The 11,609-nt window shown below is 35.1% G+C and overlaps 1 protein-coding gene across 1 annotated transcript; it reads left to right on the top strand.

Annotated features, from left to right (window-relative positions):
• The first annotated feature begins 1,368 nt into the window (after nt 1-1,368).
• LOC134840287 (FAS-associated factor 1-like) lies at nt 1,369-5,678 on the top strand. Its single transcript, XM_063856040.1, has 5 exons — nt 1,369-1,639; nt 1,929-3,130; nt 4,099-4,244; nt 4,604-4,777; nt 5,071-5,678. Exons 1-5 carry the CDS (start codon nt 1,493-1,495, stop codon nt 5,316-5,318), a joined length of 1,917 nt encoding a protein of 638 aa, XP_063712110.1. The 5' UTR covers nt 1,369-1,492; the 3' UTR covers nt 5,319-5,678.
• Nucleotides 5,679-11,609: the final 5,931 nt, after the last annotated feature.

The raw sequence follows: 11,609 nt of genomic DNA on the forward strand, positions 1-11,609 counted from the left end.
CTATTTGTTTCACATATTAGTTATTCTTTCGAAATTTGGCATTGTATTTGGTGCGACTCTCCTCTCCGCTCCCTCTGCCTACAGTGCTAATTTAGGTTATCCGTACAAAACTTGAAATTTAAAATGGGTTGTTCTGAAATTAGATTGAATTAAGACGAAAAAGTATAAGGACAAATGGTGAAATTATTTTCCAAAGTTTGAGCCAAAACCCATCATTGGCTTTCTAGGTCAATCAAAAGTTACGCCAAAACCACCAATTCAATTGCTGACAAAACTATATCAAAGTAAACCACTTATGTAGCCCAACAAAGTTTGAGAAGGGTTAATCTAACTTTTGAGTGAATGAGTTTATTTTGGTTTAATAGCCAAAAAGTCATTTTACTATATCAAACACCCATTTTTCCATTTTTTGTTAAAAAAATTTTTAAAACGTTTTGCTCCATTTTTAGACATAAAATTTAAAAAAATTTTTGGGCTACATAAGATTTTGGGCTCACTTCGATAAAATTTTGCCAGCAATTGATTTGGAAATTTTGGCGTAATACTAAAAAAGTCAAAACTGATCAGTTGAAGTTTTGGGCTCGAATTTAGCAATATAAATTTAAACATAATTTCTGCTAAAATTTGAGGTATGTTTTGTCTTTTTCGTCTTACATCAACCCAATTTGAGAGAAACGCATGCTTACTTTCAAATTTTTGATTTCTCCGGACGATTCAAATCAACACTATACAGCTGAAAATGAATTAAGCTGAATTAACTTTGAATTGGAGCCTAGCCAATGAGACGACAAGCAAATTAGACGACCGTAAAGGAATGAGTTTAGAATATAATATTCCGTGATGTTAGACGATAAGAACTGGGTCAACAAAATTACAGCGAAATATCGAAACTAAATTTAAATCTACATGACAAGTTTAAAAAGAATCGACACTTCCATATAAATTCCTTGCACTAGATGTGATAATTGTGGGGTAAGTAGGCATAGGATGGATCGGCGTAGGGTAGATTGGTATATAGGGTAGAATGACATAAGGTAGATTGCGATAGGGTAAATTGTCCTGCTACAAAAATTTATATAGTAAATTGATTATAAAACATTAAATCGGAAAGTATAGTACATTTTTGAAATGCATAATAAGTTATAATACTGTGACAATAATAACCTGATTTGTGGTTCAAGTTAGTTCAAGTCTTAATATTTTTCACACCATTTGCACACAAGTCAGTTACCTACTGGTCGTCTAATTTGCTTGTCGTCTAACTTCCTAAACCGCGTTTTGATTGTTCTCTATCTGAGATCGTGGGCCTGTCTGTCGATTTGACTAAATATGAACTGAGAGAACCGCGAAGCTTATGTTTTCAGATAGTATATTGGTTGATGAGATTAATTTTGTTAGCCTTGTAACGTCTACTCATTCAATCACGAAACTAAGCCGAAAGAGCTCTAGGACGACATAGGAAGAGGACATTGAGCAGATAGATAAATTAGACATGGAGCGTGACCAGATCTTGATGACATTCCAGGAGATCACGGACACTGAGGATACTGGGTTTGCAGTCGAGATCCTTGAGAGGTTGAATTGGGATCTGGAGATGGCAGTTAATCACGTGTTCACACATGGACACGAACTGCCTGAGGTAAACTTATGCTTCATATTTTGCAAGGGATAGAAAAATATCAGACAAGGAAATCTTTTTTTCTAATAATTTAGATGATTTATTTCTTTCCTGGGACTTGGATGTTGTTATAGTCAATAGAAACAAATGTAGTGAAAGCATATTGAAAGATCAAGTTTTGAGAACTTTTTGTGGCAACTGTTTGAATAGTTTCTCTATCAAATAAATATTTTCAGTATTGGTTATCAGATTTCATCACAAGTTATATAATAAAAGTAGGTTTTGGTTTTATTGGTCTGTGTTGTTGTAGAAACTGTCCAATCCAACCGAATCTACGGCAGGTACAAACTTAGCAACACCCGGCCAGCAGTCAAGTAGTTTAGTTCAGACAGACTTACTCGGAAGCCGTGTTACAACATCCGCAACAAGACCATGCGACTTCAGAGCAGATCCACTTGACATCAACGGAATGCTAGACAGTTACATTGCCTCGCCATCCAGTCCAGCAAGTAACGGGAATAGCCCTACAGACAACAACGGGTTCTCATTTTTGTCCTCAAACATGCCAGGCACTATTAATAATCATCAATTACAGTCAAGTTCAAGTGCATTAAAAAGGAATCGAGAACAGTCTCCGAATAAACTCAACTCAAAATCAGTTTCAGAAGAGAACTTAATCAGTATTGAGATAACTCACGATGATACAATGTCTGGCATGACGCTGAAAAAGGTTTTCAAGTTTTCGGAAAAAGCTATGGTGATAGAAGTTAAGAACAAAGCGGCGACTTCTTTCTTAGTACCTCTAAGACAGCAAAAATGGAAAGGCTGGCCTTCGAATACTGATGAAGCGGACTTTCTGTCATCTCTGGGTTTAAGTAACCCGCATAAGTTGGAGTTGATCAAAATGACAATAGCTGGCCGAGAATACGCGACGACGGCCATTGATGATTTGTTGCAAACAGGTACTTCTCTGAGCAGGACCTCTGAAGAAGGAACCTCGGCAGGAACCGGAGACTTCGAAGACATGGAAATAGACGAGTCCCATTCTCAAATGATTTTGGGTGCTGGTGAACGGCTTTTAGAAGATGCTTCCCCTGATGATTTAGAAAGTCAGGAGAAATTTATGAAGAGGTTTCGAGACCGTTATGGTGAAACACATCCAACATTTTACCTGGGCAATTTCGCCGAAGCCATTGAAAGTTCGTGTGGCCTGCCAGCGTCTGACCGAAAGTTACTAGCCATATACGCGCACCATGATCGAAGCGTATTTGCGAATGTATTCTGTGAGACGATTTTGTGTTCAGAACATGTTTTGAATATTTTGAACAGCAATTTTGTGTTTTGGGGCTGGGATTGCACGTTAGATTCGAACAAGAAGTTGTTTTTTGACCTGCTAAGTAAACACTTCGGCCCTGCGACCATTGATCTGAGTAAAAGAAATCACAAGCAGTATCCGATTTTGATATTCATTGGAAAACAGAATGGCATGTATGACATTCTACAGGTAATAAGGTGAGCCGCAATAAACTTCCTTTCTGTGTTTTAAGAGACAAATAAGAAAAGTATGAATTCGCGGTAACAAACAGCATAGAATGTCCGATCCGTTTGATTTGTGTGATACATTTAAAAAAAAACTATCCGAAGAACTATCAAAACTTGCACCGCATGATTTATAATATAAATCTCATGGTGAATTAAAATCAATTTAATGTGGGCAGACATTAACATTGTCCAAAGACAGTGGTTTAGAAAAGTTTCCAAAGAAGCAGCTTCAGTTAAAACCAAATATAATAGGAAGCAACGTAGAAGCCATTCACATGTTAAACAAGGATAGCCGGTTGCTTTGCAAGGTGCACAAAATGTTCCGACCACATTTGCAGGAAAAAAATAGGCTTAAACGAATCCAATGGTCTTCAAAAATTAAAAAGTATGTAAATTTTTGATTTTTTGCTTGAAGTTTCAAATATTTTTGAAAGAATTTTTTTAAACAGAGAAGAGCTAAATGAAGCTTCCAAAACTAGTTTTGCTTTTTAGTTAAATCAAGTGTTATTTAGCCTAAATTTCTAATTTTCATATATAACAAACGTTACTCGGTCGATCTACTCACTCGAAAATGGACGAAAACTCAAAAATTTGAAACCAGTTTTTCTCGACACCAGAAAAATATGTGGAAAATTTTTTAATGTCGTTCAAGTCAAAACTAGAAGGGCTTTAATATGATATATCTCTCGACTGTGCCCGATGATTATTTGTGGTAGCTGATTTTGCGTCGAAAACAAGAAAAGTTGAGAAAAAAAGAAAAAAACTAAATGGTCGGAACAGAAATAAAATTGGTGGAAACTAAATGCTATTGTTTTCCGTTAATTTTTCTGGCCTGCGAGCTATAGGGTGTGTTAACCGCGAGCTTTCTCCACTGCACAATCTTCATATCTGTTGTTAAAAATTATTAATGTTATACCTTGTCTTCTTTATTTCATCAGTGGTAGTCAGACGCTGGACGAGGTGGCGGCCACTATGATGAACAGTTATGAGCAGTTCGCCCTCGTCATGGCCAAAGAGAGCAAGCAGGATAGGGAGAGGGCTTCCCAGCAGAGACTCCTCAGCGAACAGAACCAAGCATATCTGGGTGAGATATTCATTTTTTGAAAAAGTAATAAATTTAGGGTTCTTTTTTAAACCTTACCTTTACTAGTAGAACCTGTAAAAATTAGTTTCTCATAGGTTTCGAAAAATCCAAAGTGCAAAAGGGCTCCTGTACAATTCAACTTACCCTGTATTTCTATCGTTAATAGTTTTGTTCTTGATAAACACCAGCAGTATTACGCATATCAAATTAGCTAAATCATAGAACCGTTTCGGATTTTCCAAGAATTCTTTGAAGATGATAGGAGCTTTGGTGAATTCAATGATTGATGCAAAATTAATTTCATTCTCAATCTCAAAATTGGATACATTATTAGCTCTTTTTTCTCTCTTTCGTTCTAGAATCATTGGCAGCCGACAGAGCGAAAGAGGAACTGCGAAAGAAGGAAGAACAAGAGAAAAAGCAGGAGAGTGACAGGAGAGAGAAGCGGGAAGCGGAGAAAGCGAAGCGAAAAGAAGAGCAGAAAGACATGTTCACGCAACAGTTACAGCCCGAACCCGATGATTCATTCAAAGGTAATTCAATTCGGGTTCAACAATATTCTAAGAGCTAGCATGAATGCGTGGCTTAATGGTTAAATTGTTCATCTTTCATCAGTAATGCGCAATAAATTCATTTTTTTTTACTTTTTCACTTTTTGTATGCACTGTTTCTACTAAATGGTTTTGAATATTCTTTATTAAATTAAAATTAGTTAGTATTGAACTATTATCAGTCATCAACATGTACTTTTCACGATTGCTGTATTTTTTGTTAAACTTTGTGGTACAGTAAATTTGTTTCATTTGAAGAAATTTGCTTTTTGAAGGTGATGTGACGAATGTCCGAATCCGAACACCGACGAATGAGACTCTAACTCGGAAGTTTGTTGCCGACTCAGAGCTGACTCAGCTGTTTGCATTCGTGGCCAGCATTGGTTACTTCCCCGACAACTACCGAATCATGACCTCGTGGCCGAGACAGGAGTTGTCGTACGAGAAGGACAAAGAGAAGTCGTTCCGAGCGAAGGAGTTGACGCCGACGGCGACTTTGTTGATCGAACGGAAACTGAAGTAGACTGAATGTTTTACTTCTCTTCGTTTGAATTAATTACATGAATAAAAACGGTCAAAAATGTGTATGATTTTCATGTTGATCTTTCTCAATTACCTGATTTAACAGCGAACGAAAATGACAATTTCTAAGAAATAATGATGTTAAATTTCGAAATCGACCAGACTTTCTTCATGTTGCTAATAACGTTGAGCAAATCGTGTGGTGCTTTGAGTAGTTTTCGATAATTTTTAGCCACTGATTTAATCGGAGGGAAATTGAGTAAATATATTTTTACTAAACAGCATACTTGACTATCATTTTGCAGTCTAGTGGCTCATTTTATGTAATGTGTAGTTTTCAATTTAAGCTGTACTATTTTGACACATTTTTTTGAAAAATTAAGGGAGACCTCAATATTAGGTTTTTTCTCAAGCAAACGCTTGTGTTATATAACATGTTGCATATTTTTGAGTTCAGTTTTTGTGTGTACTTTTAACAGTACATGCATATAATCCAGCATAAAGTACAATCAATGCTGAGGAGATGCATGTAGGATACTGTAGCTTCTTCAGTCTTAAAGATATTACTTCTGTGCCCAAATTTTCAACGATATTTCATCTGTATCTCTAATCATTTTTTGCTAAGTTTCCCGAGTTCGGAAATTTCCAGTTTGACAAATTTAGGATAATTAAGAAGCTTCCGTTGAGCAATAATTGTATTGCCAGATAAAAATTTACAACCAGAGATTTTTTTGAAATTCTATCGAAGTAACGACACGTACGAAACGTTTTTTTTTTCACAATAAAACGCAGAGGTTTGAGACAGCTTAGTCGACTTAGTATAAACCAAAACGTTTCAAAGCGAATTAACATTTGAATTGAAAACAAAACTGAAGTTAAAATTTTAAAAAAGCAAATACTTAAAAAACAAATTAGTTCAACATTATCTATTGGTTAACAAAATGTCAGTTGGCAAAGTGATTCTGCTAGACAAATTGCTAACTCGGAAAACTTCTAGATTCCAGTTTGATAAACGAGTTAATGCTAGTGATTTTTTCACCGTTCGAAACTGCACATACAACAGAAACTTTTTTCTCTACTGATTTATTCGACAATTATCTTATTGTTCAATCCACGTGAAGGGATTTCGACATTTTGTTCAAACCACATGACGGGAAAGAAGAAAGAACTTTCGAGTAAATTTTCTGTGGTACCACATGAAAGCCATGTCAGCCCCCCCCCCCCCCCCCCCAAAAAAAGTCGGAAAAGATGTGCGTGTATTGAAAAAATTAACCAGAAACTCTCAGTCTTCATACTAAATTGTTGCCCCATTCATTTTCTGCAGATCTTTACCTATTCCAATTGGTCGTTTCTTAAAAAATACCGGAAATTTTTGTTAAACAAAACCTTAAACTCTCAAGCCTCAATGAACGTAGCCTAAACTCCAATATGTTCTAAATGATTTTTTAGAAAATTGTTCAAATTTGTTCAGCTTCAAATTGACTTTTTCGCGGTTTGATTTCTTTTTACGATCAGTTCATTTCCTGTGTTTACACAAGCAAAGCTTGTGTGATAGAATGAACTCTCTTTTTTTCAACCTAAGTCGCAAATATTAGTGTTCATTTTGATCAATAACCTGCTATTGAGTGCAGCCAACGATAAGGATATTTACACACTATTATATTACAAATTGTATTTAAGCTTCAAGGAATCGTGGATTTGTAGCGTAGAGGTAAGGAAGGAGACCAGCAACAAAATAAGATGTTTCGAACCTGGGCAGGGTCGCATGTTTTCAATGAACTTTTTCGTATAGTAGTTAAAATGCATCCGCTCTATAAATTTAGATATGTTAGTTGGTAGATTTTTTTTTCAAATTGACTGGTACTGCGAATGCGTCATAATTGGCTGGCGGCACTTAGCAATTATGTAGTTATGTAGACTCATAATTGGCGTTCGTCACTTAAGAAATTTTGTAGACTCAAAGCTTTACTCATTCAGTGTTTCCCAGTAGTGTTATCGGTCATATTTTTGCTTGTGTAATGGGAAGTGCAACTTCGCCTGTGTAAAAGGAAGAAAAACTCATCTATCGAACAGCAAAAGTGTAAAAGTCAATTATCAGATTTCCCAGCGAAACAAAATATTTACCTGTTTTCTCAAACTGGGTTAGTTTTGTGAAAAAAATGTCAGTCATAAGTTATTCTAGAAATTCAAAAGAAATTTAAGGCCATCTATGTTTCTATTTTAAAAAAATTTTGAGTCGATGAACGTTGTTCAGACTTTCGTATGCGTTTTTTCAGCAAAATTCTTATCATTTGCTCTGGCTCAAACTTTTTCTCCCTGTTTGACTTTTAATTTCTTTCCAATTTTAGTTCCAATTTTTCTTACTAAAAAGAAGGCACACTTCTTTATCGAACAGCAAAAGTGTAAAGGTCGCGAGAAACATGATTGACTTCTTTTTTTTCGAAAGTGGAATTTAGTTTACAGATTCTTTCAAAAAATTACTTTCCCAGTGAAATAAATATTTATTGATCCAGTTTTCTCAAATTGAGTTATTTTTATCAAAAAACGTGCCAGTCAGTCATAATTTGTTTTAGAAATTCAGAAAGCTTTAAAGGTATCTATTTTTTTCTTTAAAATTCGAAAGAAGAATTTTTTTTAATTGAAGTCAGTTTTTTTCCTGTTTACGTGCGTGCATTGTCTTTTACCAATTGGCTGTTGGCTGTTCGATTATTATTACTTACATCCAGCTGAACATTCTGGGCTGCTTGCGCAGCGGCCGTTTATCCCTGTTTGTTCATATCTCATTATGTTGGACGTTATTCACACTTTATTCAAAGGCAATGTTGACTATTCTATAATCAGTAAACAAGTCTAAAAGTTGTAGCTATGTTTTGAATGGTTTAGCTGTAAATGACTAGCAGGTTGGTTTTTATGACATAACAATTTTTTCAAGGAGGCACTTGAAAGTTTTCGGTTTTTTCCTGCTGAAGCTTTTTGATTTCACTTCTGTCTGCTTTGTTGCCGGCCAATTTCTCAAGAATTAACTGTAGGCTTCGCACAAGTTTTTTTTACGAAAGAGCAATTAGTCTGTTTTCTGCAAGCGTAAACGTGTTGCAAGTTTTGAATTTGAAAGTTTGAACTAAAAATTTATCTTTGCAATTTTTCTTGCTTTATTTTCTATTAGATAATTTTGATTCCTAGTTTTTATAGAAAGATTCCAGCCTATAAAATCAATTTTTTGTTCTGCTCTTTTTTGAGCTTTTTTGTTTGAGGATGTATAACCCTTTTATATAAATTGAAATCAATTTCTGGTTTTTCTCTTTTTTTGTATTGTTTTGTTTTGTTTTCAGTGTCCACATAAACGGCTGCTATAAACGACAGCATTTGCGCAGGACTCAGAAACCATTTAACGCTGAACTTATGCGATAACATCAAAAAATTAATCGAAACATAAATTTAAAAAAAAAACAATTTTTACTATCAAGGCAAGTTATTAAAATACTAGTATTAGAGATTTCTCACGATCAACTGCTTTGTCTAAATGTTGAGGTGCTGACGAGACGCATTGACTAGCTGATTTTTTAAGAAAGAAAAAAAAATTACCACTTGTTGAGACTATTCCTATGTTGGCCTGGTTATCGCTTCCTCAATTTCAATGCTAAAGTAAGGACGGGTTTTGGTTTTGTTTACATGTTCTTTTCAAAATGAGCTTCACCTGGGCCTAAAGTATACATATTGGTAGTTCTTGGTCTACTCAAACAAAGGTTTTGGCTCATTTTATTTCAGTTTGTTTCAAATCGCTAAATCATGGGAAAGATCGTATTGGGTATCATATCAAGCGATTTCAATAGTTACTCGCATTCAAAAAAAGTTGAATAAATTCTGCTTTCGATAAAAAGCCCTTCTGAATGTAATTTTTTATCTGGCCAATTCAGCAGAGACTAATTCTGCCAATTGACTAACATGTTTTTTCGCGATTCAGAGTCAGTTTTCATGTTCTGGTTTCAGAAGACTCATTTTCTGAGTTATTCGGTCATCACTCTGAATAATTTGTTAAGATTTTTTCTAACTCGCATACTAGCAATTTTTAGTTAATTCCTGCAATCTTATTTCAAACAATCCCCGCACGATATAGAAAGAATTTGAAAATAATTTGGTTTTACATTAATCTTAACACATTTCGCCCCTTTGAATTTATAGCCACATTTCGTCCCACACAAAGTGTCTTACAAAGTGCCGCAATAAATTTGGGGCCGAAATGTAAGGGTAAAATGTGCCCTTAAATTTGGAGGGGCGAAACGTGTCACATTCTTTTGCAACAATCTCTACTAGTTGTTACCTTCTTTGCTTCTGTCACGCAACCGAGGACTCGAGTTCAAAGTTTAAATTCGGTCTTAGTTTTGGTAAACGTGAGGTCCTTCACAATGAATTCTACCTCTTTCCCTTGTTGCTGGTAATTAGCAAGGAATCCAATCTTGACTTCTTTGGTTCCCAGTCTGAATTGATTGTTTTTGGCTGCAAAAACCTCTCCTTGAACTTTTTCCTCATATTTAGTCCACGTATAGGGAACGGATTGGTTCGAACACGCAGGATACATGTATGTGCCACCTAATCGATGCAAACGCGCCTTCGAAACTCCTAATTTAAAGTCCACCGCTTTGTCAATGGGGTTTCCCAGCTCAATTTCGGTCGAAGTCTTGCGTAAAACTATATTATTCGATATGAAGTTTCTAAAAGGCAATTTATCCAGATCTCCATCTAAATAAAAGCGTAGCCGATTATGAACATTGGAATCCCAGTCGGTCTCTTCTTCTTCTATTGAGATGATCTTCCGATTTTCTGAGATTCCGATGATTGTTACGGGTGGAAATGACATCACTCTATTCACGTCTAAGTCTGTAATTTGCTTCCGATCTTTATCGTAACAGTCGACGAAAAAATAAACTTTCGAATCCTCGCGACCTATGCTGCGGATATTCATTGATGCTTCGTAAGTTGCCTCCACGTCAACTGGAATGAAGTCAGAAATGTATGTTGTCCCAAAATTACTGAAATAAAGTGCTTTCTGCATCTTAAAACATGAAAACGTTGATAGATTTAGCTGGTAGAAAGAATAAATTAATTGTATTTCTAGATCAAATAAGTGTTGTCTGTTTGGCAAACGTTTTATCGCAATCGCGTCATAGAAACGACTATTTCTGTCGTATGCACCAGAAATTGTGATCTGATATAAAGCGTTGGTAGCTCAAGTGTTATATTGTAAATGCGGAATTATTTGAATCTAGCATATATTGATTCTGTAACAATCAACTTCTTTTTGAGAAAAGTAAACATCGCGTCTCTTATTTTGCAAGACAAGGTTGGTTTTTGTTTATAAAAAAACAAGACTGCTCGCATCAGGGCGAAGCCCTGAATGTTCCGACTGCCTTTTAAGGTTTATTGAGCAGCAGTAATACATAAAAAAAAATTAAATGAAATAAATTAAAATGCAAAATTTTTTTTCTAAAACTTGAAATTTTTTATGAAAATCATCCCCCCACACGCCAAAAAAAGTACAAAACAATAGGTTTTGCTCCTTGTAATAAATCAATTCTGGCAAATAAGCTTCGTTCAACCAATTTGGAACGATTTATAAGACGGATTAAATCTCGCTTACGCGTTAATAGCGCGAATTATATTGCGCGTTAATTGTCCCAAATTGGTCAAAATGGCAACCTTTAAACCCTCATAACTTTACGAAAATTGATCACAGGTGAAATATCTTTTCAAATTTAAGCTCAGGACAACAATACTTTTTGAATGATATTTTAAAATTCCGTCAAAAATGGCTAGTTAAAAAGTCGAAATTTGTCTGAAGAAAAAAAAACCCACCCCGAGCACAAATATTCAGTTACTTTCGTATCGAAAGTCGGAACAACAAGCTTTGAAACGAGATCAGTCTTGATGTCATTATGGTTCTTTTCCCTTAGTCGTCGAGGTTCTTGCCTGACAAAACCTATGATTTTTTTAATAACACTCTTTTAAGTAAAGTATTTGATGTTTAGTTTGTTATCTGTGGCTGTTTTTAGAGTCAGGACTTGTAATTTTTGTACTAAAGAAATGTTAAATTTTAGAGCTGAAAAAACCTTTTTTTAATTTCTGCTTATTTTTTGTCTTCATAGTTGATTCTTTTTTCTTCAGTTTTCTGCTAATCAAACTTAGCAGAAAATGTATGTTAGCCATAGAGCCAAATTTCGCTGTACAATTCGTGCAGATATCGAATAAATTTTGTGTTTTATTTTTCAGTCTTTTTTAAAATTCGCTATCCTAATTT

This window comes from Symsagittifera roscoffensis, chromosome 2 (assembly GCF_963678635.1).
Source record: "Symsagittifera roscoffensis chromosome 2, txSymRosc1.1, whole genome shotgun sequence".
In the NCBI taxonomy this organism is placed as follows: Eukaryota; Metazoa; Xenacoelomorpha; order Acoela; family Convolutidae; genus Symsagittifera; species Symsagittifera roscoffensis.

Excerpts from the sequence above, each read along its gene's own strand:
- LOC134840287 (XM_063856040.1), top strand. The coding sequence starts at position 1,493 with ATGGAGCGTGACCAGATCTTGATGACATTCCAGGAGATCACGGACACT. Across the intron at positions 1,640-1,928 it reads ATGGACACGAACTGCCTGAG|AAACTGTCCAATCCAACCGA; the intron begins GTAAACTTATGC and ends GTGTTGTTGTAG. Across the intron at positions 4,778-5,070 it reads ACCCGATGATTCATTCAAAG|GTGATGTGACGAATGTCCGA; the intron begins GTAATTCAATTC and ends TGCTTTTTGAAG.